General features: G+C 31.0%; 3 protein-coding genes across 7 annotated transcripts; 2 read left to right on the top strand and 1 right to left on the bottom strand.

Moving 5' to 3' along the window:
- Positions 1-103: 103 nt before the first annotated feature.
- Positions 104-6,938, bottom strand: LOC106784611 (alpha-tocopherol transfer protein-like). Of its 3 annotated transcripts, none has more exons than XM_014744356.1 (5): positions 6,822-6,938; positions 2,883-3,056; positions 2,240-2,793; positions 980-1,130; positions 104-314 (listed from the first exon to the last, which is right to left on the bottom strand). In XM_014744356.1, the coding sequence occupies exons 2-5, from the start codon at positions 3,049-3,051 to the stop codon at positions 286-288; spliced, it is 903 nt and encodes a 300-aa protein (XP_014599842.1). In that variant the 5' UTR covers positions 3,052-3,056; positions 6,822-6,938; the 3' UTR covers positions 104-285. The 3 variants fall into 3 exon arrangements, with proteins under 3 accessions (XP_014599842.1, XP_014599841.1, XP_014599843.1); XM_014744355.1 differs by lacking the exon at positions 6,822-6,938 and adding an exon at positions 5,893-6,085; XM_014744357.1 differs by lacking the exon at positions 6,822-6,938 and adding an exon at positions 5,303-5,321.
- A 3,438-nt stretch (positions 6,939-10,376) lies between these two features.
- Positions 10,377-16,073, top strand: LOC106784617 (alpha-tocopherol transfer protein-like). Of its 3 annotated transcripts, none has more exons than XM_014744366.1 (5): positions 10,377-10,448; positions 13,212-13,533; positions 14,265-14,359; positions 15,197-15,511; positions 15,584-16,073. In XM_014744366.1, exons 2-5 carry the CDS (start codon positions 13,371-13,373, stop codon positions 15,923-15,925), a joined length of 915 nt encoding a protein of 304 aa, XP_014599852.1. In that variant the 5' UTR covers positions 10,377-10,448; positions 13,212-13,370; the 3' UTR covers positions 15,926-16,073. The 3 variants fall into 3 exon arrangements, with proteins under 3 accessions (XP_014599852.1, XP_014599853.1, XP_014599851.1); XM_014744367.1 differs by lacking the exon at positions 10,377-10,448 and adding an exon at positions 12,973-13,074; XM_014744365.1 differs by lacking the exon at positions 10,377-10,448 and having other exon boundaries at positions 13,164-13,533.
- Positions 16,074-17,306: 1,233 nt separating this feature from the next.
- LOC106784577 (adenylate cyclase type 3) lies at positions 17,307-24,777 on the top strand. Its single transcript, XM_014744297.1, has 9 exons — positions 17,307-18,575; positions 20,098-20,477; positions 20,940-21,224; positions 21,716-21,999; positions 22,078-22,406; positions 22,491-22,820; positions 23,192-23,497; positions 23,575-23,910; positions 24,003-24,777. The coding sequence occupies exons 1-9, from the start codon at positions 18,024-18,026 to the stop codon at positions 24,183-24,185; spliced, it is 2,985 nt and encodes a 994-aa protein (XP_014599783.1). The 5' UTR covers positions 17,307-18,023; the 3' UTR covers positions 24,186-24,777.
- The last annotated feature ends 1,977 nt before the right edge of the window (positions 24,778-26,754 follow it).

Here is a 26,754-nt window from a genome sequence, read left to right as displayed (position 1 = left end):
TAAGTATTGAGATAAGTATTAAAAAACAATATATGAAACAAAATATATTCCTATAAATAAAAATTATTCTAGAGAGTGGTCTAATAATAAAGAAAGGTAATAGAGAGAATAAAAAATAATTAAAATTACAAATAATACACGTATTACTTTTTTTTTTCGCGGAAACAGGTTCTGGCGAAAATCATGATACTTTATCTTTTACAATGACCATTGTTAGTGGCAAGGCATCGCTAACAATGATTTTAAGTTTAATACATTCTTTTTCTGAAATTTTTATGAATCGTGCTACTTCTTATATCCATATGAATTTATAGCTGCAACAAAAAAATATATAGAAATATTAATTAAACACATAATTAATTTAAGTGGTATAATTTTGCAGAAATAAACATGCAATGAAAATAATTTTATATTATTGTGAGAGAGATAATGAAAGAGAAAAAAGACATGAGAAAGAAAATTAAATTAGGTTTAAATAAGAGAGAATAGAAAGGTAGAGAATCATATTAGATTGAAATTATATTAGTTTTTTATAATCTTGATTTTTGTTAAAGTACATCCACTCATATAATGTCTTTTGCGTGTTCTTTTTTTTTAACGAATAAAGAAACGTCACATTAGAGTTTGAACAATACTTTTCTATTTATAAACTCATCATGTAATAACGTAAAGTAAGTATTAGGTTGTCAAGCATGAAATTTGTAGTGAGTCATATTATCAACTTTGTTTTTTTACAAATTTGATGCTTGATGACGTAATATATTCGTGATTATTGGTTTCATGCGAGACCTTTTATAAATATATCATTCATATGAAGCAAAAGTACCAAATCAACCAATTATCATTATTATTGAATTATTTTGACATATTTATTTTGCAGATATAAATTTTGAAATTTGACTCTCTTGTTATTTTACGAAAAAAGGATAACAATATAAAAATTTGTAATTTTAAAATTGTTTAATTTAATTCTACTCACCTTCGAACTCTTCGTCACACTTCAATAAAAGTTCTAACCATTGGTTTCCCATTACTACAGGAATTTGTAGAGTTCCACCATAACACTCAGGTAAACATGTTGGTGTTACATATTGATGCAGAGATTTACGATCCGTACCATGAAAGATTATCTAAAATACAAATAAAAATAAACAATTTTATTAAAAATAAAATTGTTTTGAATAAATAAAAAAAAAATTTAATTTTTTTGACCATTTTTTGGCAAATAAATAATTGAAGTAATATCAAAAATCAATGAATAAACATTTATAAAAAGTAAGTAAGTATTCTAAAATAATCGTTTGACTATTAACACGTTAAAGAAGTAGAATATTGCGAGTTAATATATTTCGTTTCGTAAGAATATATGATAGTGTTAAGTAAGTATAAAATGAGTTTGCATGAATTCTTATAACTCGCTAGAAATTTTACGATTATTTTTTTTATGTTATGCGATTCCTCGTACAACGTGTTAAATAATAAAATGCGAGAATTTAAGAATTAAATTTAATTTAATGGCGCATTAAATTATTGTCTTAATTGCTATCGATTCTTCCTCTTGCATAGTTGTTTTTTTTAATTTTTAACCACTATATTATCAAGAATTATTTATGAAAAAGAAAAAGAATTTTCTCAATATTAATAAATAATGCATATATATATGTCATTATGAGCTATTTATTTGTAAATTATTTAGCGGAAATTAGAAAAAAAAAAAAAAACATACAGACATATTGTACGAGAAAAATTGTTGTACAATGCAATTGCTTTTAAAAATGAATTCGTATAATGGTTACAAAATATTAACTGCGTTATATGAAAATTTACTGTTTTATAAAATAATTATTAATTAACACGACAAAATAAGTTGACTATATTAAAAGTTATCATGTTGACTGTCAAACCACATTTGCATGATGACAATGTATAACATTTTAATAAAAATGTTTAATTGTTAAATAATGCCTTTAATAGTTAATAATATTCTCTAATTAGTTATAATGTTCAACGTATTTTTGCTTCTTGATATTCATTTTAATTTATTTTTTAAATATCCAAGGTTCTTTTCTGGTAACGAATAACAACCGTGACGAACCATCAAAGAAAAACAATACAAACTCAAGTCACTGGTGACAGTGACAGTCAACACACATTAATACACTAACTTCATTTTGTAACAATTAATATCTTATTATTGATTAACAAAATAAGATAAAGGAAAAATAAATATATTACTTACTCTGCTTTTTAATTTCTCCCTGAGAAAAGGTTTAAAGAGTGCAAATACCATATTGAAAACATATGGTTGATTAATAATGTGCAAATTTTTGACTCTCAATGGCATAGCATCTTGAAGTAATTCGACTAATCTTTTTGCAAACGGTGGAGTAAATTGCCAGGTTTGTGGAAGAGAAAGACCATCCATATCGAAAATAACAATTGCACCAGCAACTTGCGTGGTTGGTTCTAACATAGCTGCTTCCAAATAAAGTACACAACCCTTATAGATCTCGTCGAGACTGCATTGATTGTGTTTCCATTTTTTTCCAAGTTGAATGATTAATATTCGTCTACCGTGTTGATCTCGGGTCGGTAAAACTGTCAAAATGTTTTGTTCGAAAATATTCGTTTCTTTGCTGGGTTTCAAATCATTGTATATAGAACTATGTTTGATTTTAAATTTGTAATAATTCTTCACTAGATCAGCAGCAGATTCAGGATAATATTTACAAGGCCTAAGGAATCTAATTAACCAAGCGTCGTTATCCAAAGGACACTTTAAATCAGTTTCAGCTAAAAAAAAAAAAAGAAACAATTAAATCAAATTTAATTTTGTCGAATGTTAATATTTTTCGAAGATATATTATTCAAATCGATAATACCTTTCAATAATTCTTTCAATCTTTCCATGGATTCCTTTTGTAATTCCGGTGTTTCTCGAAGTTCTTTTCTAGCGACTTCTTGCAATTCGGGATTTAGTGGTCCTATTTCGAATTGTAAAATAAAATCGCCCAGTTTAATGAACGGGAGTTCCTTCACAACCGTAAGCATCACGTCTAAAAAATATAATTCGAGATTTTAGAAAAATTTTATTCAAAAATTATATTATACTTAAGATAAGTATACATATATATATATATATATATATATATTTTTATTCCAGTCAGATAAGGTTACTATCGTAACACTAACCGTATTTGACGATGCAAGAATTACAATGTGAATAAATCTAATTATATTATTAGAAAATTTTCCTTTGATTCATGACCTCGAGGGCAATGAAAAAACAGGGATAACGGGGATACCCAGATAATGTAAATCATCTTTGTTTCCTATATATTCATATCCTCATTATAAATGCTTTTATATTTCATGTTAAATGTCGTTTCATTACGATGAATAATAAGAAAGGAAAATGGAATATTTCTTTCAATAATATGTACGTAAATCGAATAAAGTCATTGATAAATATAAACCTGTTAAGACAATCAAATGGAAAATATAATCAAAGTAGAAGTTAAGAAAAATAAACTATACGAGATTAACATAAGAAGAAGAAAAGAAATATAGGTGTTATCGAAGAATCAAGGTTACTAACTTAATACGACTAATAATTACAGTAATCAAACTTTGCTATCTTCGTCATTATTATTTGAGAAGAAAAAAAAACTGGCAAAAACTGTGATATAAGAAAAGCTAATAATCATTTTTGTTAACATTGTACAAAGAAATACAATGTCAAAGGATAATTACATTTTAGTATTTGCATATTCGAAAGTCCTTATAAAATTAAAAGCCAATGAAAAATATGAAAAAGTAAAGAAAAAAAAGAAAAAAAAAGAAAGACAAAGTGTAGGTTTAAAAATGGAAAAAAAATATACATATACATAGATAATATCTACACACACATCTCGTTATAAGTAAATATATAATGAATTTTAACTATATAGTCCCTTCTTTCGTGTATACATTAGAAAGTTTACTAATTAAAGGCGGTCCTGAACTTTTTATTTGCTTTTAATTTACAAAAAAGAAAGTTATTACGATAGCAGTCACGAAAATGCTACGGATTGTCACATTCGAATAATCTTACATAATCTTAATAAAAAGATACCGAAAGTATTCGAACAAACCAGATCTTCTCTTCACTGAATTCGAGGCGAACCTTTTCATTACACATTTTTGGGCGAGTCTTTGCTTTCTAAAGTAATTCCAAGCAAGGCTTATGAAAGTAAGCGAAACTCTGCGTGAATTGCATGAAAATATACACCTAAGTGGTGAAAGGAATGTCGGTCAGGAGGACATTATCTTTGTGTTCCTCTGTTAACGGATATGAACATATATCTGCCAACATATATATATATATATATATATATATACATATCTTTTAAACAATCGTTAATTTGAAAATAATCTTTTAAAATTATTAATAAATGTGTCTTAAAGAAATTGGGTATTTTTTATATTAGAAATATAAGTGAAATATATCACATAACAAATAATAATACAATTAATTATAAAAATTGACACACGAATAATTTAAATATCACACATTTATAACGAAATTTGAAAATTTAATTATCATAAGTAGAACACCGTAACAGAGAGCACCATAATTAGTGAGGATACCTAGATTATTAAACAATAGTCTAGATAGAATCAGTTGTGTTTGATTACGTGTTTCGAATTAAACAGATTTAGAATTAACGATTAGCGAATGTGAAGAGTACAGTTTGTTTTTAAAAAAAAATATAATAATGTATACGTCTTTGGAAGAATTTATAAAAAAAGGACTCAGAACATTATAATGATCAAGGTAATTAAATAATCCTTTTGTAATGTTTATAATATGTATTTTTTGTAGAAAGTCATAATAAAAAATTGTCAGTTGTTGAAGAAGTCCCGTTCAATGGGATCAAGACAAACGTGTTCTAAACAACATTTTTCAACCCGTCCAATTTCCCTATGACACATTTATTAATAATTTCATTTTTTTAGGACGAGATAAACAACAAATTGTTTTTTAAAATTGCGATTTTTTTTTGGTCAACATTTATTAATAATTTCTTGTAACGAATACAACAATATTGAAATAATGAATATTGTATTTTTTTTTTTTTTTTTTTCTTTTTTTTCGATTCTTTCACTTTTTAATCACTTTTAAAATTTATTCACTTTGAACAACGTTCTATCGTCATTGATCAATCGATTCTATAATAATAATTCACAGAATGTGTCAAACTATTGAAAAACAAAATTGAAATATAGAAATAAAATGAAGAACGAGTTTTATTTTGCTTACGCGAATAACTTATATTCTGATAGCAGAGAGGTCGAGAGAAAACTGACGGATATTTCTCGTGTAATCCTCACGTGGCATATAACGGATATTGTGTATATCGGTGTACACAAACATTGACAAGGAAAGGAAGAAGAGGAGGAGTCAAAGCAACGATAGTAACACTAGGAAATACGCGTTATAACCAGTTTATGTTGTTGACGAATGATTATTAATGTTTTTTTTTTCCTATACTTAATAATTCTATTAAATTTATTCTATATATACATATATATATAGAAACAAAGACTTATGTTAATGTTGTTACGTTAACAAAAAATTAATTTAAGTAAGGAGAATATTTAAAAATAAAGAATAAATTAAATTGAAAATCTAATATGAAATTTCAAAATAGATTGAGATATTCTGACGTATTTGTGTTATATTTATGACCGATTAAAAATGCTATCGATAATAAATGTAAAAAAAAATATTTACAAAAAATGACGACTTGCAATAAATACTTTGTTATAATTATAAAATAATTAAAGTTAGTTATGTGTGTGTGTATATGTGTCTTTTTATTTGAAAAAATATTATATATATTTACTTACTTCCATCTACTACAGCCATATTGTTTGATAAAACACTTGAATAGGATATAATATGAAAGTATTTTTTTTTTTTTATATAAATTCGATAGCAAAAAATAACGAAACACTTATTATTAATATAACGAAGAACAGTTGCTGGTAAAACAACCTTATTCTACCAAAACTTAACGAAAATGAAGAGGATACTGGTTAGCAGTCCCACTCTTATATGCACGAAGGTTGCCGAACATATCCGATTATTTTCCGACCGAACCTGTATAATCGGACATCCAACGAAAGTTTTATTTAATCATAATGGTGTTGCCTGCAATCAATGTGTGTGTGTGTATATATATATATATATATGGATGTATATCATATATATATATGGAGTAATTAAATAAAACAAAAAATCTTGATTTTTTTATACAACCTTTTTGACATTTGTAATTTTTTTTACGAATTAATGAATCGGGAATATAAAAAATATATTAAAATAGATAGAAACAAAAGAAAGACAAAGACAAAGTAGATCAAATTAAAAGAATATATCGTAAATTTTTTTTATTGTAAATTCTTTTATAATGTATTAATGTCGCGTACGCGAGCATCATATATTTATTTCGTAAGAATTTGATTTAAATAATAACAATGTAAGAATAAAATCGTAAATTAAAAACACTTGGATATGACTACTTGATGCAACAAAATGTTTTCAACGATTGTTGAACGTTGAACGTAATAGAATTACGTAATTATTTGAAAATATATTCCCCCTCCTCCTAAAAGTAAGCACAATAGTACGTATACACTGTTTAAACGATTGGCAAGTATATTCACCTTAACTATTTTAATTTTTTCGAAATATCATAACACGATAAAGTTTAAATTTAGATGATTTCAGTTTTTGTTTTTTATTATAATTTTGTAAATAATACTTTCACACTCACCGGTTGCCTAATCTTATTTTATTTATATGCTAAATCAACTGAATGTTATTTTGATGATAAAGTAATTATTGAATCGAATAAAATAAAATCAACAATATGTACAATATTAAATATCACGTACTTATGAATGATGAAGAAACACTTCCATCGATTCTTTTATATAAGCTGAGATCAGTCATCGTTTGATATTTGAACTCTGAGCTCTCCACTTTTTCTCTCGATACTCGAACAATAAAATATTTTTTCAGCTTTCTACCTGTATATGTAAATAAGTAAATAATGTTGGATGAATAATATCGGCATATTTTTATTAAAAATAAACACTATATGCACTAATTTTTAATAGAACATTTTTTATTCTTAATTCAAATTTATTCTATAAATCACCGACATAAAAAAATATCCTTTTTTTTCTTTTTTTGTGTGTATTTAGTTATGCAAACAAAAGTATAAAAACCAAGGTTATTTCAACAGATCACAAGACTTCATTTTAATATACTAGTTGACATTCTTCGAATGAATTCATTTGCTTCGAACAATCTGATGTATCATAATAAGTTATCAGGAAAAACCGCTCGATTGTTACGATCGTACAAATAAATATAAAAAATTAATAGTGCTGAAAAAAAAAACAACAACGACGACGACGACGATGGTAACAATCATAGCGCTGACAAAACGATCAAATCGATTTGTGTGTTTTGTAAGCAGCATTTAAACTAGGTACTTTAACTTCTTACTAGTTTGGCAAACGGTATTGTATGAACGTGCATCTATTTTTGATGTATCCTCAACATCAAAATTTCGTATCATTTGTACAACAATATTTTTCAACGCAAGAAAGAATATATGAATGAAATAATTAACATATAGGAATAGATTAATATAATTTCATTTTACATATTCGATTATATACAATATAATATATTATATATAAAAATAGAAATGAATAGTGTTGAATAAAGATTAGGATGAAAAGATTTTTTCTTTATATTATATAATAGTAACAATAATTTACATCTAACGTTTATAAAATGTATTCAGGGTTGATTAATGTGCTTGAATAACGAATAAATATTATTTGAAAGAAGTCAGAATAAGAGAAAAAAAAAAGAACGATGAAAGACTGTTTAATATTCTTAGCCAATGTTAAATTTTTTGTGTTGACTAGAATGCATAATTATCGGATAGGATTATATTCTTCGATTGAAGTTATTGAATTATATCACTTGTTTAATAACATATACTTATGTATACTTACATATTTCAAGTAAGATTTATTTTTTGTTAGAAACAAAAGTCCATAAAGAAATCAAAACTTATCATACATAAATGTATGTACATTGTATTATACATTGATTCTCTATTAACATAAAATGGGAAGGAATAGTGACGTAAATTCATATTCTTTTATGGAAGTAAAAAATGAAGATTTTTTTATCTGACATGATTAATTATAATGACGACATGGAAATTAAGAGTAAGTATCCTTCTATTAGATTGTCTCGAAAAGTTTCTTACTTCTTTTTCAATAGAAAACAATTTTTTATTTTATATTACTTTTTGCTTAATAATATATAATCTATTTTAAAGAATTTTAGAATAAAACTTATGGTATATAATACAGTAAAATAACATTAAATAAAAAAAATATGAGCATATAAAACTTACTATATAAGAAACTTTAGAGACGACCTAATATACGTCAATTTTAATAGAACACGTGGTTAGAATAAATACGGCCTTTTTGATACAAACTATGATGCAAGACTGGACAATTCCATCAACGATTTTCCTTGGCAAGAAAGTAAAAGTTGTTCTTCCTGTATTGCACTTAGAATTTGTCGTTCGTACTTTTATTTATAGTGATATACACAAACACGATCTAACTTATTCTTTCTCTCTCTCTTTCCCTTTTTTTTTTTTTCTTCCTTTAGCACATTTACTTACTTACTCATTCACTTATGTACATACATAGTCTAGTCTTTATATACGGTAATAGTGTCGTGTTTATTTAAAGACCAGTCATACTTCCGAGTTTAAATAAATCGGGGAAGGGGAGGAGTGGGGAACTCCAATATTTCTGAAAATTTCTCTTCCTATAACTTGATGACTCGTAATTTTTTTTGTTTCATGGAACATTAGCGAGATTTCATTTAAAAATGCAACCAACATATATAAGAAATTCTTCGATTCTCTTGAACTATTTATGTGTTTTTTTCTGGAAAAAAAAAAAAGAAAATATTTTATTTATTAGTTGTGTGGAATCAGCTATGAACAAAACAGGGATAGAAATCTTCATGTTAAACGAGATAAACGTGATCACCTTGAACTCATCGTTTTTGCTATATCCTTTTAAAGAATTTCTTTTTTTTTCACGTATAATCGTAAAATAAAAGAACACGTCAACTAAAAAGGCTTGACTTTAATTACCGTGAAATGATATTTTGTTCCAGCTGTTTTTATTCTGTCAACATTTTTTTACTTTTTTTAACGACAAAAAAAAGTGTCTTTTTAACATAAGTATAATGCAATTAAAAAATTTGATCGAATAAGTAATACCATCGAATGTATTAGATCAGGATCGATCAGGCTTTCCAATTACTAAGCGTATTTGAAGTTTTATGATGCACAATTACAGCATTACAAGCTGTAATCAAAGCATGTGCATCAAAGATGCACAATTTACAGCATTACATTTTCTGAAATTTTTTGAAGTTCACATGCTAAATTTATAACTCGATATAGTACTCTACGTGTAGACAAAAGAGTGCACTTTAATTTAATATAAAAATCATTAAAATCTATTCACTTTTAGTATGAAAAATATTTACCAAAACTTTTCAAAGAAATAGCAAAGTTGTACAATTTATAGCATTGCAATCTCTGATATTATGCGCATGGCTGTGTGTCTCTGTGCCCGAGAATGTATTTTTTTCAACGTTGCTTCAATTGTAATTTGATATTCTATAGGATATCAAAGTATTATGTTCGATGCCTAGGAAAAACTCTCCAAAATGTCTTATTTCTGACTTCGTCTGAAGGCTCTTTGCATTCATAGTAATGCCGAGGAATTACTAGCAATGACTGATTTCCGGCTTTGACGGTAACATATTTATATATATGCGACGTGTTTAGAAAGTAATCTACTCGAAGAGAAAAGCTCACATGTTATTGGCAACATAGCAACACCGTAAACTCACAATCATTGATAACGAGTGAAGACTTACTCGTAGGTGTTTGTTTAACCGGTATTTATCTTTCCTCTTTTTTCTTTTTCCCCCCATTTTTAATGAATTTTTCTGTTTCGCTTTCTTGATGATGTAGAAAGCAAATCTGAGACGACTTGATGCTTTTAATTATTTTTAAAAGAACAAAATTGTGTCGAATTTCTTATTTATGTTAGTGTGAACTCTCGAACTGTTGGGTGAGGCAATTGTTTTAGACACCGCATGCGGTCTTACAGCTTTCTCGTGTGCGGAATTACAAACGCGGAAGAAGGTTGAAAGTGCTGGTTGCTTCGGGTACAGTGATATCAGGGATTTATCGGCAGTACTTCCAAGATCGTTGCCTCGCGAGGTTCCAATTTGTTTTCATCCTGAATATATTTCTTGCGACACTTTAACGGTGAGTTTGTTGAATTTGATTTTATTATTAAACCGAAAAGTATAATAAAATCAAGATAACCAAAAAAAAAAATAAAGAAACATTTCGACAAAAGTAAACACGAGAAATGTAGTCACGATCCAATGGTTCCTTAATTAAATATATATATATATATATTAAATATTACTCTAAATAAAGTTATTATATATATATATATATATATATATANATATTAAATACCAATTTATAAAAATATCATAAACAAATGATTTCTAATGTACTTCAATTCTTAAATTTTTGATAGAGAATCAATGTTAAAATAATTCCACAGTATTCTATTATAAATCATAGCAAACAAGTTCTTTTTTTTTCTTTTATTTTTGGCAATTTCACCTTCACGTTATATTCATAAATTCTTGATTACGATTCTATTTATTTGTATAATAAATAATATAATAATATTCATTGTTTATATATATTTTCCCAAAATCATTTTCCTTTATTTTCATTTGCTAATCATCATTTTCAGGTTGATTTTTTATTTTGTTTTTTTTTTAATTCCAACGTGCTCTTTGTAATGTCATTTGATAGATTAAATTAACAGTGAATATAATTATAATTATACTCACTATATTATAAAGCGTAGATGTTTTCTCAAATCAGTAGAAAATATTTTCACAATAGTCACAACTTATGTTGCGAAGAAAAGATCTCCTTGGGATGCTTTCTGCATTGTTTTCGGGTAAATAGGTGATAAGAAAATGGCGGATTTGTATGCAGGGAAAATACATCGAAATATTCAAACAATATAAAATAAATATGCAAGGAATATCCAGGAAATATATAAACAATAAATTAACATTATGCGAGATATATATTTAATTATTTATTTTACCAATCAATTGGTTAATTATAAATGATTAATTAAGGATAAAATGTCTTAAGCATGGAAGTATTATAAATTGTATTTCATGATTTATCAAATATTGCAAAGAAAACTAATAAACTGAAGAAAAATATTTAAAATATGAAAAAATATAAATAATTCGTCTGATATCTACAATATGAAAAACATATACGATACGCAGTTGCATACAAATCCACAATCTAATATCTAAACATATTTAAAAATACATGATACATATATCTATACTATTATAATAATATGATGAAGCAATACAACAATTCATATGCAAGTGATTAATCGTCGTAAGTAAGTATTGACATAATAGATATGAATGTAATAGCCAATTTTTTCTTTTCTCTAACGAATAGATTTACAATCAGGATATATAAAAATATAGAATGAGATGAGAAAAAAAGATAATGGTTTTTTTGTTCTTTTTATCTTGAATGCTTAAAATAAATAATGGATAGATACGAGTCCATAGTCTAGTATTACGAATTTCATAAAAAAAAAAAACTTCAATATTATTTACATATATATGAATCATGCATAAAGCAGCGTTAATAATTTTTCCTTATTTATTTCTTTTTTTTGCTCACTTTGCCTATTCCGTTTTTATTTCATTAGCATTTTCCATTGACTTTTCTTATTCTATTCTAGAGATCAATTTCATGTCAAAGTAAATTGAGCGATAAGACTACTTGTTATTGAACGTCGTGCAATCCTATTGCATAGATTATAAATTCGCAGAAAATAATTAGTAAGATATTTATATATAAATTGTTAATGCTTATTTGAATTTCTTAATCGTTTCTTCAAACATTTGTTTCTATACTATAGAATATTTCGAAATATGGAAATAATTCCATCTAAAGTGCCATTTAATTGTAATTAATTTCAATAAGAAATAGTATCTTTATTTGATTACAGTCTGATGCAAAAACATAATGGTAAAAAAGGAAAACGTATAACCGGAAGATGCAATTTTTTCAAATGACCCACAAACGAAAGAACGAACGAACGAACGAATATAATTTCATGACTTCGCGAACAAATCTTCCATATATCATTAACGATAATAACAGAGAGAGAAAGAGAGAGAGAGAGAGAGAAAAACAAAAGAATTAAGATGTTATCTCAAAGTTACATTATTCGTGATGTAATTAGAAAATTGATAGTAACTTAGTTTTAACCGCTTTCGAAAAGAAATGTTGGGGAACGAATGTACAGGATGATGTATTTTAAGCCAATCGAAGAACCATGTCGGTTTTATTCTGCAAGTATTACCGCACATTTTACCCACTATTACAGTTGTTAGTGAAAGCACATAGCAGTAGATGCAACAGGATGACCCTGACCACATTTCGTAAGAGACACGCATTGCCCCCCTCCCTTCACACTTCTCTCTCTCTCTCTCTCTCTCTCTCTCTCTCTCTCTCTTTCTCTCTTTCTCTGTTTCTCTGTCTGTTCGTATTTACCGAACTCGACATAAAAAGATCGTGCGTAAATAATCGTTTATTTTAATTCAGTCAAACAAAAAAATTGGCATAAATTAAAAATTAATTTTTTTAACGTTATATTATTTAATCGCAAATGTGAAATAAAGTGCGGTGCGAAGTAAGCATAAGGATAAAAGAGAGAAGGAGGTTTAGTTGGTATCGTGCGAGAACGATAGTCGAAGATAAACGCGAAACGTGAAGTATTATATCAACGGTGAATGCATCAGCATCGTATAGTGCAGTGTGTTCTTTGTATTTAATAATATCATTAGTGTTTTAAACATTTTAATAAATATTTAATGCAATCTCATTATTAATAATAATAATAATAAACAAAAAATGAACTCGTTTAACGATAAAAATTCGATTTCGGTACAGGATATAGATAAGAAAAATTGTAAGAAAGATAATCACAAAGAAGTTGAAGAAAATGGTGTCTACCATCTGTGTAATCAATGTTTGAACGAATTCGACGAAATAAAGAACGAGAAACGATTGTTGTGCGTTCATGAGAGAGAAGATTCTAGGGCTGCCAAGATGCCGGAACTCAAGGACGAGCAAATCGAGCTTAACGACGAGATCGTTAACCTCGATCTCGATGAACCACCCCCAGAAGTTATGGAGTATGCTAGAAAAGAAGTTGGAGAAACGGACGAGGTCAAATGTCAAACATTGCAAGAATTACGCGACATGATTTATGGTAATTAATTTCAATATTTCAAAAATCATTTAGATAATCGTAATAATTTTATTCGAAATTATATTATTTCATCTAAGTTAGATAATTATATATATATATATATATTATTTTTTTTTTCTCTCTTTTCAATCTGTTATATACATCTCAAGAATCCTTATGATTCAACTATCATTTGAATAACATTAACAAGCAAAACACGTTTTGCTTTTGTCTCGCTGATAATTAATTCACAGACGTTTGAAATATAAAAAGTGAATAAATAAAAACTATTAATGATATCGCTCGTAACGAATTCATCAATTTTTGTGTCGATTCGACACTCGAAATTTGTATCATGACGTTTAATTAACGATTTTCGTAATACAAAATGGAATATTATAAATTTTCAATGCGAAGTTTGATCATGTTTAGATGATTTAGGTAACGGGTTAAATAAATGTGCTGGAAACGAATGAAACGATAGTTTTACGAGAAAAATACTTTTTAATAACTTTCGCGGGAGTAAAGTTTTTCGAATGTTACAAGGAAACTTTCTTAAAGAATCCTAATCGTTTGTGGGGGAATAATAATAAAAACTTTCGTTACTCGTTATCACTTTATCGTTCATAAGAATGATTGAAAGATTCAATGAATTTTTTATTATTCTCTTTTTAATGATATTCGGAACAGGTAAATTCTAAGATTTATTTTATTGTTTAACTTATAATCATTTTTCCTCGATCTTTCGTTAGAACAAGGTGAATGCATACCGCAGAGAATGGATGATGAGTTTCTGATAAGATTTCTTCGTGCGAGAAATTTCAACGTCAATAGTGCTCATCGACTGGTGAGTCGTTAAATATTTTTATATCTCTTTGGTATAATATTAACGACTTCTAGTTGAATGACGAAAGACCGAAGAAAGTAATTACGTAAAATTAACATTTCAATATTTTAAAACGCTATCAATAAATCTAACATTTGATTTAAACAAATTTTAATGAATTTTTAAATATTTGAAAGTTTACTTTAACGCCGCTATTCTCTTTCTCCTTCTATCTTTCTCTTTCTCCTTCTTATCGAGTTTTCCAGATTAAATGTGGTAAAAGGAAAACATTCACCAGTGATCGTAGTTGAGCAACGATGCCAAGGCAAACCTATTGCTAGAAAAGATCGATGGCCTAAAGTTACATGTTTTCTATCGTTTCAATGCAAAAAAAGAAATAGCAATTTTAACGTTAGCCAAGAACGTTTCAAACGAAATCTGCACGAAATCGATATTGCACGTTATTCCGTGCTTATAATTTTACAAAGTATTCTAGTTACATGTCAATCGATAACATCACGGGATTCATAACAAAAAAAAACAAATGTGCATAGAAAATTAATTAGAAAATGGTAGATTTTTGTATTGAAGCAAACATTTTTATCACCTATATAGTCTATATAATTGATTAGTAAGTTTTTAAAGATAATAAACGTTACACTTTATTATTATACATAACAATTAATCTATTAAAATACCTCAAAGAAGTATCTATCCGATCTGATAAAAAAACGTGATTAAGTGACAAAACATTTTGTTTTTCATAGACACTAATGTACGTAAAACTTTTTAAGGTCTTTTTTGTCGATTCACACGATTTGTAATATGAAACACTTATCTCGTATAATCTTTTAATAGATAGTGAATTACTACAACTTCAAGGAAGAACATCCAGAGATACATCAGGATATCTGTCCCACCGAGATGTGCCATATCGGTGACGATGACGTAATAACTGTGCCAGCTTACAGAACTGAATGCGGTAGACGGATGCTGATTTATCGTATGGGTAATTGGGATCCACGAAAGTATCCTGTCGAGGAGATTTTCAAGGCTACTGTTATTGTACTCGAGCTGGGCATTCTCGAGCCAAGAGCTCAGATTTTAGGTGGCATCGTAGTTTTCGATCTCAAGGGTATCACTATGTCGCATGTTTGGACAGTAACACCGCAGGTCTGACTTTTATTTCATCTCATTCATTATTTTTCCCCTTTCTCGAATTAATTTTATCTTTGAATATTACAGATTGCAAATATGATGATGGCTTTAATGGTAACTTCTTTTCCAATAAAAACTCATTCTATTCATATACTTCATCAATCTTGGATATTCGACGCGATTTATGCAGTTTTCAAGCCTCTTTTGAATTCTCGCATGAAGGACAGAATATTTTTCCATGGCGATGACATGCAAAGCTTTCATAAACACATTTCGCCTAATTATTTGCCCAAGATATACGGTGGGACTCGAGAGGAATTGGCTTATTACAAGTGGATTGAATCTTTGATCAAAGTGCCGAAAATTATTAAAGAGATGGAACAGCTAGGATACGTAGTACCGAATGATTTTCAAATACCGAAAAGCTGAAAATTTAATATGAAAATATTTTCTTACGTTACTGTAGTATCATTATTCGCATTGAATTATTTTTCTTATTATCATATTATAATCATTGTACCATTATTCAATTTACGACTTAATTATTCAATAATATTTGCCATTAAAATATTTTACATAAATTTTATACTATTATACTACTATTACGTATTTTTATTCCAAGAGTATTTATTTTGTAGTCGAAATAATTTGGCTATGTGGGCCACAATTCGTTTAATTATATTTGTAAGTTTTCTTCGCGTATTATTATGCATCTCTTAATTAACGATATCGATAAGGTTAGAAGAAAATTTTATAAATATTGTCGAACTTGTATATACCCGATTACTCAAACATACGTTCTATCCATTATTTTTTCTACCAAAGAAGAAAAAAGAGTAGAAAAACAAAGAATCTAGTGACCCGGTAGAAAAGAACCAAAGAAGAGAATCTCTCTCTCTCTCTCTCTCTCTTTCTTCTCTAACACCGACTTTGAGAAAAAAAAATATTTAGACAAAAGCGAGTACATATGTAAGTACATAGGTATACACACGATCGAGAGAAAACGATAAGAGGATTTCGCAAGTGGAGGTAAATAGGTCATTTGGCAAGAACGGCAGATAACCGCTAAATTCGAGTTACCGATTAGCATCTAATCGCAATACACGTATATATATATTATATGTAAAAATTAATTAGGTACCTTAATATTAATTTATTTCTGATTCTGTTTAGAATGTAAATAATATAGCCCACCAATTTACAACGCTTAAGTATCTCAACACTTACAGTTATGAAATATTTGACAGTTAGTTAAAATAGATAAGCAAGATAAATGGCAAGATTCACATATTTGTTTTTAAGAAGGCACCGAATTAGTTAATAATGATTTTCAAATAACCATTAACCTAGGACAACTTATTGATCTCTCTCTTTCTCTCTCTCTCTCTCTCTCTTTCTCTTTCTCTTCCTGATCTATAATCGAAAAAAAAATACAAATAAGAATATAATTGTCGTATTATAAAATAAGAAAAACTGATATAAGATAATATTTAGTAGATTTTCTTGTAAAATAATTCAATAGTCGTTGAAATTTGTATTCTTGGATTTAGCAGAGTTAGGTTTGTAGGTAGATGATAGGTAGGGCAGAAAGAGGTGCAGGTAGGACTCGACGTTGACTGCTGGGTTTTGTGGTGGTTGATATCGACCCGAATCGTGAGGGTCGGAGCTATCAGGGGTTCGCATGGCGCACGCCTAGACTCTATGCTTGAAAAGAGGTGGTGGTAAGAGAGGGTGCGCAGAATGATAAAGAAAGAGAAATAGAGAGAGAGAGAGAAATAGAGAGAGAGAGAGAGAGAGAGAGAGAGAGAGAGAGAGTGCGAGGGCGAGGGCGAGAGAAAGTTTCCACCCGTGGAGAGAAGAGAAGAGAAGAGAAGAGAAGAGTAGAGAAGAGAAGAGAAGAGAAACCGAGGAGAAAAGACAGGAACGATAGTAGCAACCTGGACAGTCCCCCGCGCGCGCGGGTGCAGGTGCACGTCGAAAAGGAGGCCGGCCTGGCTGGTGCCGTATGTGTGTGTGTCTGTGGGTGCATGATAAAATTCAGCGTGTGTGTTCCTTGATATTTTGGTCAATCGGTGCGTTAGTAATTAACCATAAAGGATTAAGGGGAAAAAAACCTGATCAGGAAGATATGTTTAAGGATTAGTCAAGACAGAAAAGTTAGGAAATTCGAATGGAATGAACGAGTGAGAGAAATAGGAGGAGCTAGAACCAAAGAGAGAGAGAGAGAGAGAGAAAGAGAGAGAGAGAGAGGTAGAGACAGAGTAAGACTTGACCTCGCCCACCCTAAATCCAAGTGAGCTTGCGAAACGAGTTTCCAAAGAAATATACAGATACTCGATGAGAATCAACGAGAAGAAACTTTTAATTTACAATAATAACGTATGACGATATTAAAATAGTCGATGAAATTATTTTAATTGTGAAATAATCAAGTAGAAGGGTGGAAAATAAGAAGAGAAAGAAAAAAAAAAAAAAAAGGCAAAAAATGCGGTGCGTGTGATAACGTATACGAGACTTCCCCGGCGCCATGTCCCAGAGATTGGAGGCTACGAACGAGGAGTCTTACCTGAACTCCGGCAGGCCGTCGAATTTGTTAAGAACCAGTTTCAATAACGTTAAACTTGAACGACTTTATCGTGCCTCATCCCTTCAACAAAGACGCGGTGGCCTTCAGTGCTTCCTTTTATCAGCTGTCCTATACGGGACTTATACGGTAGCCTCACCTGAACCGGAACTACCAGCTCGAGGGTTAACCGCTGTCTTCATCGGTCTGAACCTGGGTTTATTGGCATGGGCGGAACACGGAACACGGGCCAGAGACGGCTTGTGGGCCGCGGTTCCCCACGTGGCATGGTGGCTTTCTACGGGACAGTTGCTCGCTCAGCTGTTTCTCAAATCGAGCGAGGTCACGCCCAGGGATGGACTAGGATGGCTCCTGCTCTTCCTTTATCTCCTATTCGCAACATTACCCCTTAGATTATCCTTCTGCTTCTTATTAGCGATTGCTACGGCTGCTGCTTATATGGTCACCGTTTTTAGACTCTCCAAAGTACCAATTCTATCGGCCATCGATGTTCTGGTAGGTCCTTTATTAATTTCATATTCAAAGATATCAATTATTTCATATATGTGTTTATATCGATCTATATTGGAACAATTAAAATGAAGATATAGTGAAAAGTAAACTGGGATGACGTGCGTGTGTAAAACAACTGTTGCTCCTTCGACTTGTTACTAATTTCTTATCCCCTCTTAAGTTAAATTAACGTCTTGTGTATTTCGATCGATCTATTGTGCTTCTTGATACAACCCCATTGTATAGAAATATTTTTGAAAGATCACGTTTATACGCTACGCGAATATTATACGCTTTGTTTACGTGTTACTGATCGGTGCTCTTACTCGAACTAATTTATACGTGATTGTACTTCGTTCATCGATCTTATCGCGAATAGGGAGAGCTACGGGTAAAGTCCGACGATGAAGAAATAAAAATATTATCTTGCAGACCTTGATTTCTCATAAGGGGGAAAAAAAAAAAAAAAAAAAAAAAAAAAAAAAGAAAAAAAAATTAAAAAGGAAACTTTTGCAAATTATTTCAAGGACGATAATGAAAGTTTAACGCACATTGGTGATAGTTCAAGTCAACAAGAATATATCGGACTAGAGAAACATAGAAAAAAAAAAAATGATTGAGACAAAATTAAAGGAAAGACGTTGATTTTTCTTTACGTTAGTCCAATCATATCTCGTGCAATTAAATCGGATCAACGTGTAATAACGTATGATAATAATCGCGTTCGTTTACCCTAAAAAGTTCTACGTCCGACTGACTAACGGACGTACGGACAGACGGACGGACATAGGTGGATCAAAGAAGAATCGACTCTTAAAGTTACAAACTTGTTGTTCGTGTACACGAAAGCGAAAGCTTCGGCATATACACGTGTGCACATGTGGTGTTGTCGTTAGTGACACTCGAGTAGAGTTCGGTCAATGGTAGTTTAAAATAGAGAGATAGAGCTCGCGCGCGGGACAGAGACGGACATATAGGTGACATCCATCGTGCAACGATGCGGCACCGTCGCCTTTCCATGCACGACATACGATCGTTTTTCAATGAGAACGACTAGAGTAGTCTTCATTGACGAGAATCTGGACCGTTGGAAAGAATGGAACGTTGATTAAATGCCCTTCCCCCCCCCCCCGATTAAACGTGTTCAACGTTTATTAACTCTTACAAATCGTTTTGCTCTCGTACACGTGTGATGAAAGCTTTCTTTCTTTTTTTTTTTATTTCCTCCCCCCCCCCCTCCCATAGAGGAAAATACGTCGACGCGATCTTCGATACTCTTTCTCGTGAAGCTAAAAAAAAAAAAAATAATAATATCGAGAAAAACACACTTGCCTTATCTCTCTCATTATATACACACATATTAACCCTTCGGTGCACGACATTTTGCGGTTCGTATATTTCCGGATGAGATAGTTCATCGAACAAAGCGTGCATCGAAGGGTTACCCTTTTTTCCTAATCGGTTAATCCCCGCGTAAATTGAAAAGCTTGCAATCGTAAGAATTTAGCGTGAAAACATCCTATAGATCCTGACGGTGACACTCTCGGCCGGCGTCGCTATTTTGGGTGCTTCCAGTTACTCCCTGGCGGAGTTTCAGCAACGCCGAGCATTTCTCGAGACAAGACAAAGTTTGGAAGTACAATTGGTAATCGAAGAACAGAGTGCCGAACAGGAAAGGCTACTTCTCAGTGTCCTACCGGAACACGTGGCCGTCAAAATGCGTCAGGATTTGGGTGCATGCAAGGACACGCAATTTAAAAAGATCTACATGTCGAGACACGAAAATGTTTCGATACTTTATGCCGATATTGTTGGTTTCACAGCAATATCATCTACCTACAGCGCTAGCGAACTGGTTAAAATACTCAACGAGCTGTTTGCACGATTCGATCAACTCAGCGAACGGTACTTACTTACTTACTTACTTACTTTTCTTTTCTTTTTGTTTTTGTCCATGAAAATTTATCCACAACAATTATAATTAATCTATAAAAATTCTAAATTAATTTAATAAAGTATAAAGATTAGATTGACTTGATTTTTCATTAGTTTAAATTCTTCATTAGTATTCAAGTATGTTACATAAAAAAAAGGAAAAAAAAGGTTTTTCCAACACGTATTTCATTTGTTCTACAACGTGAAACTCATTTCCCTTTTCTGAAAGGATCGATCAGGAATTCTTAATGAGTATTCTTTAATATCCGTGCAAATTAGTGCTACTTTTTTTCTACTTTTTTTTCTTTGAGATTAACGATAACGACAATTAAGACGACGAGAATTCGTCGAAAGATCGATAAATGTTTCAGAATGTTAACAGATGCCTCTCGTTAAATCTCTTTTATCATTTGTCATCGTATTTGTTTGCAGGTACGAACAGTTACGCATCAAAATTCTTGGTGATTGTTATTATTGCATAAGTGGTGCACCCATAGAAAGGCCAGATCACGCAATACTTTGCGTTCACATGGGTCTTTCAATGGTCGAGGCTATAAAATATGTTCAACAAACAACAAATAGTCCGGTAGACATGAGGGTAGGCATACATACAGGCGCTGTCCTGGCAGGTGTTCTTGGTCAACGACAATGGCAATTCGACGTTTACAGTAAAGACGTCGAACTAGCTAATAAAATGGAAAGCAGCGGAAGAGCCGGGTAAGATTTCCTATTTTTTTTCTATTTTGATAGATGATTATAACGTTAATTACGTTAAAGACTTCGAGATAAAAGTCTACCCACACTTGTACGCGATACTGGTTTGGATCATTAAACGTGACCGGCGCAGTTAGGGTACTTGAATCTCGGCACGTACCTAGGGAGCTATTCGCTTGAGCTTGAGTTCCTCTTAACCTAATTTATTTAGAGGCCCTTAAGTGGGGATAAACAGACAAGGGACCGCGACGAAAAGGATGGAAAACGAACACGTACCTTGCCCTTACTTACTTTTTCTTCTTCAAATCGTTTCCCCACCGATTCTTAACGGTAGACAAACCAAAATGGGAGATCAATTTATTTTTTTTTTACAAAGTTCGTTGATTATTTCTCAGAACGGGGTCGATTATAAATAGAAATAGGGGGATATGTGTGATTGAACGTAACGAATTTGTTATAATTAGAATGACAATATGGGTGCGTTTATTTTTAAGGAGAGTACACGTTTCCAACGTAACTTTGAGCTTTCTCAATGATGAATTTGAAATTGAGCCGGCTTTTGGTGAGAAAAGGGAAGAGGCACTTAAGAAGGCTGGAATCGTCACGTACTTTATAGTCAGAGCTTTGAAACCTTTCAAACCGGCGATAACGAAAAGTCTTGCATCGTTGAACGACGAAATTTCTCGAAGGACAATGGACAATAATCAAGAAAGGAGAAGTAATAAAGAAGATTCCGAAGAATTCAGGCAAAGATTGAGAAAGGAAATGGATAGCAAAGGTAAATTTATATTGATTAATTGAACTAATTGATGATATCTCGATTTGAGAATAATCGAATGAAATAATTTGAACGTAGGAGGTGGTGCTGACCTGAAGGGTCACGTATCGTGGCTAACATTGCGTTTCAAAGATCCAATTGTGGAAAAAGCCTTTCACAGTGCAAAAGAGGCCTTCTCACCTTTGTCTTTGCTCGGTGGCCCTTTAGTGATGATGTGTGCATCACCGGTATGGAGATTACATCCATGGGGACCTTTCACTTGGGGTGGTGCAGGCGTGGTAGTACTCTTTGGGGTGGTACTAGCCGGTGCCACGTGTCTTGGGAGTGCAGTAAGAGCGACTTGGTTGAGAAGAACATTAGCATTGTTGATGACCTTTTCTCTAACTGATTTCCTACTTCTCGACATGGTATTGCAATACTTATTATCACATTAAATTTTGATAATAAATTAAATAGAACAGACTTAAACCATATGATGTTTTGTTTTTCAGTGTAACTGTGCGATCATCGATGAAATTGAACCAAAAGGAAACATCTCGTATTGGATGCGTTGTCCTTATCCTTCTTATTATTCTTATATTGGTGTGCTTGCCCTTGTAGCGATCTCTATGCCAACATACATCTGTTATCTTGGAAAGGCATTGCTAATGTACATTCTAGCCGGAGCACAATGTGCTATTAATATATTATTTCTCGGATCATCTCTGGAATTGGAAGAAATGGCCACGTTACCACCTGATCCTATCACATATTCATTAAAATATTCCTTGTCAGCTTCGTTGCTCACCATCGCCACTGCCTTGGTCATCGTAGCTAGATACGTAAGTAATTATCTTTCTCGATTGAAACCGAACAAACTACCATCTATCTCGGATAATTGAAAGCGTTGATTACTTACCACCGGTTCTATCCTCAAATTGGCATGGAAACATCCATCAAATCGATTTGCAAATTGCTTCAGTAATAAATTGAATCGTATCTAATAATACGACGATTGGAGAAAGCTTTTATTCGGGATTTTAATTGACACGAAATTGTCACGTGAAATTTCTCTCTATTCCCTTCTTTTTTTTTCCCTTTTTTTCTCGATCGACGACAAAAAAAGAAAAAGAACTAAAACGACATTTATCCGAATAGAAATTGGAAATAAGTGTGAAATAAAAATAAATTGAATTAATTTTATATTGATTAGGCCGAAAAAGCAAGAAGAATGCTGTATCTTCGAGGTCGAGAGGTAGCAGCTCAAAGAGAAAGAGCTGCCGATATGAAACGAAGAAATGGCGCATTAATATATAATATATTACCGCCTCACGTAGCAATTTATTTTCTCTCAAGAGCGAGGCATCACGATGATCTTTATAGTCAAAGTTATGCCGAAGTCGGTGTATTATTTGCAAGTATGCCCAACTTTGCCGATTTTTACAGCGAGGAAAGTATCAATAATCAAGGACTCGAATGTCTAAGGTTCCTCAACGAAGTTATTTCCGATTTTGATGCTGTAAGTTTAATAATTGAAATCTGTTATAAAACGTAATCGATACAATCGTATGTTACATGTATTTTCATTTGTATTAGATCTTGGATCAAAACAAATTCAAAGACATCATTAAGATCAAAACAATAGGCTCAACTTACATGGCTGCCTCGGGTATAACTGAATCCCGAGAGTCTGAGGATAGTCCACGATGGACTCATTTATCGATTCTCGTAGAATTTGCTTTAGAATTAAAAAAAGCTCTTTCGGGAATCAACGAACAGAGTTTCAATCATTTTGTCCTAAAAATGGGTATCAATCATGGCCCGGTAACTGCTGGTGTGATTGGTGCTAGAAAACCTCATTACGATATTTGGGGTAACACGGTAAACGTTGCTTCGCGAATGGAAAGCACCGGAAAAGTTGGATGTATTCAGGTAAATATAAACATACATTTATATATTTAATTTATTGTAAAAGAGAAAACAATGATGGAAATAATTGAAAGAGCTAATTAATCAATTTCTAGGTTACTGACGAGACCCGAATGATTTTGGAACCTTTTGGATTTGGTTTCGAACAACGTGGCCTCGTCTTTGTCAAAGGAAAGGGTCAACTACTCACTCATTATTTAGTATCTAAAGATGGTGTGTCCCTTGAACTTGACAGTGATCTTCCTGTTGAGCCGACTCATCCAATTATTTATCAGTAATCAAATTGGAGGCACTAATATCATCAGAAATTAATCATTTGTCGATCTTTCATCGATTGTTCTGAGAAGAATGAAGAATCAGAAATTAGTTCACACTTGTTCCTTTCTCTATTTCTCTTTTCTGTATTTTTATTTTTTTCTCTCTTACCCTCTCTCTTTCTCTCTCTCTCTCTCTCTCTCTCTCTCTCTCTCTCTCTCTCTCTCTCTCTCTTTCTTACTCTCATTCTTCCTCACCCTTATCCTGTTTCTCTCCATCTCTCTCCAATTCATTCTAGTCTATCATTAGAACTTATTATTCGTGTTCGTGTCATATATATAAACAATTACTGATTAAAGTATATACTTAAAATAAACCGCGCAAAAAATTCAGAAATTAAATAATCTCATTATTTTTAAAGAGATCGTAAACTCGAGCTTCCTCTAGCCGATGTAATTTATTTTTTTACATTTCTGAATAATCGAGTTTATCATAGCACAAAATGACACGAGTACGTGTAACGCATAGAGTATATTACATTAAGAAGAAAAAATAGAGACAACAAAGAGAGAAAGAGAGAGAGAGAGAGAAAAAAGAAAAAGAAAGAAAGAAAGAGAGAGAGAAAGAGAGAGAGAGAGAGAGAGAGAGAGAGAGAGAAAGGGTGTGTAGAGGTGGGTGATTAATGAATAAAAAGCAGGTAATAAAAAGTTATCAGAAAAAGAGAAACGAGAAAGTACGGCCTAAGCGCGAATGAAGCGAATAATTAAAAAAAAAATAAAAATAAAATAAACACAGAATAAAAATTATAGGATGATAAAGGGGGAAAGAATAGCAAGCATTTAAAAAAAAAAGACGTCGGTATCTTCGATATAGAAATAACAGAAAATTTTTCATTTATATGAAATCTATTTCCTTTTTTCTTTTCAGAATAATCGTGATTCTTTTGTTGCTACTAGGTACGCTGATGATAAAAATTATCTCTAAATAAATTATATTGTTTAAATGATTAAAACAAAACAAAAAAATACTTAGGAAAGGAAGAAAAATGAAAAAGACAAAAAATGGAATTGGTCCTTGGAAAATTAATTGACCTTGACGAATTTCTCTTCGAGTTCGAGCATAACGAAAAAATAACTAAATACATACACACATACATACATACTTCCACGTTCTTTCACTGATCGCTCTCTTGTAAGCAGTCGATGACGTATTTACATACATACATACACACATACACACATACATATGTGCAAGATGCGCTTATATCGCGCATATACGCGTCTGTACGAAAAAAAAAAAAGAAACAACTAAGAAAAAAAGTTAATTTAAAAAAAGCAAGTGAATACGTAGAACGACACACACACATACACAAGGACAAGTATACATATACTTACTACACGAAAAACATACATATTCGCGCGTGACAGACGCTTTATGCGGGATTTCTGTAAAGTAGCAATAAATGGAATTTCGTGTACATAATCGATTTATTGATATAGGTACGACGATTGGGAATCGTGATCGGAATATAAGTAAGTAAGTAATAGATTTCTTTCAATTTTGAAGAAAAAAAAGAACAAAAAAAAGGAATAGCGTAATGAGAAACTAAAAAGAAGAAAAAAAAAGGAAAAAAAAAAAAGGGAGAAAAACTATGAGCGAGAAAAAATTGTATGTATAATCCTGTACGATGAATAAATCACTGTAGATATCTTAGCACCTTTAGATGTGAAGGAAAGATCGAAAATATTACGAAATTATTATTATTTAAGGATTCTCTCTCTCAGCATTGTCGAGATGAAAAGAAAATCTAAAGAGCACACATTACAAACACACATCATAACCAGACACAAAGGATATAATATGTACACAAAGATTGATTATGAAGATAAATGGCGTGAAACAACCCCGTCTTTAAATCTAATTGAAATAAAAAGGTATCTTTACTGGCATACAATAAAAAAACACTATCGATCACTTACGAGCACGCTAATCACCTCTTTTTACTTTTTTCTTTTTTTTTTTTTAATTCTTTTTTCCCACACAAAGCTATATTCTTTAACGTTCAATTATTTTTGTTCAACACTTTATGAGATAATACAATAATTCTTTACTATAATATAAAAAAAATAATATTACCGTTGGTAGATCGCAAACATATTTATATAAGTAAATATATATATATTATATATATATATATATGGAATTAATGGAAAAAATTATCAACGCTTTGAAACGATTCATCTTTAAAATCTTCTTGATGATATTTCGGCTGCAAAGATTAAACCATTGAAAATGGTTATTGCATATAACTTACCTATACGTCTAAGTTGAGTCACCTGGCGCATAGAACTTTTTGCGCGTATATTAAAAGATATCCAATAGATAGGCTAATTTTGAAAATGCCTAAAAATCATCGCAAAAACGAAATTTCATGACCTAGACTTTCTACGTAAAGGAAAAAAAAAATAGAAAAAAAAAAATAAAGAATAAATAAAAACATATGTTTTTTTCGTTCAATTAAAATAAATATATATGGGTTAGGTATCATCGATTCTTAAAACAAAGACTTCTCGAGATTTTCTCATGACGTAA

The sequence above is a fragment of the Polistes canadensis genome, unplaced genomic scaffold (genome assembly GCF_001313835.1).
Source record: "Polistes canadensis isolate GaletaPanama2010 unplaced genomic scaffold, ASM131383v1 scaffold_37, whole genome shotgun sequence".
Taxonomy (NCBI): domain Eukaryota; kingdom Metazoa; phylum Arthropoda; class Insecta; order Hymenoptera; family Vespidae; genus Polistes; species Polistes canadensis.
The sequence above is the reverse complement of the archived record's forward strand: the minus strand, read 5'-3'. Positions and strand labels throughout refer to the sequence as shown.

Excerpts from the sequence above, each read along its gene's own strand:
- LOC106784611 (XM_014744355.1), bottom strand. Across the intron at positions 2,794-2,882 it reads ATTGAAAGAATTATTGAAAG|CTGAAACTGATTTAAAGTGT; the intron begins GTATTATCGATT and ends TTTTTTTTTTAG. Across the intron at positions 315-979 it reads GTGTGACGAAGAGTTCGAAG|CTATAAATTCATATGGATAT; the intron begins GTGAGTAGAATT and ends TTTTTGTTGCAG.
- LOC106784617 (XM_014744365.1), top strand. The coding sequence starts at position 13,173 with ATGAACTCGTTTAACGATAAAAATTCGATTTCGGTACAGGATATAGAT. Across the intron at positions 13,534-14,264 it reads ATTACGCGACATGATTTATG|AACAAGGTGAATGCATACCG; the intron begins GTAATTAATTTC and ends ATCTTTCGTTAG. Across the intron at positions 15,512-15,583 it reads TTTGGACAGTAACACCGCAG|ATTGCAAATATGATGATGGC; the intron begins GTCTGACTTTTA and ends TGAATATTACAG.
- LOC106784577 (XM_014744297.1), top strand. The coding sequence starts at position 18,024 with ATGTCCCAGAGATTGGAGGCTACGAACGAGGAGTCTTACCTGAACTCC. Across the intron at positions 22,407-22,490 it reads ATTTCCTACTTCTCGACATG|TGTAACTGTGCGATCATCGA; the intron begins GTATTGCAATAC and ends TTTGTTTTTCAG. Across the intron at positions 23,498-23,574 it reads TTATTTCCGATTTTGATGCT|ATCTTGGATCAAAACAAATT; the intron begins GTAAGTTTAATA and ends CATTTGTATTAG.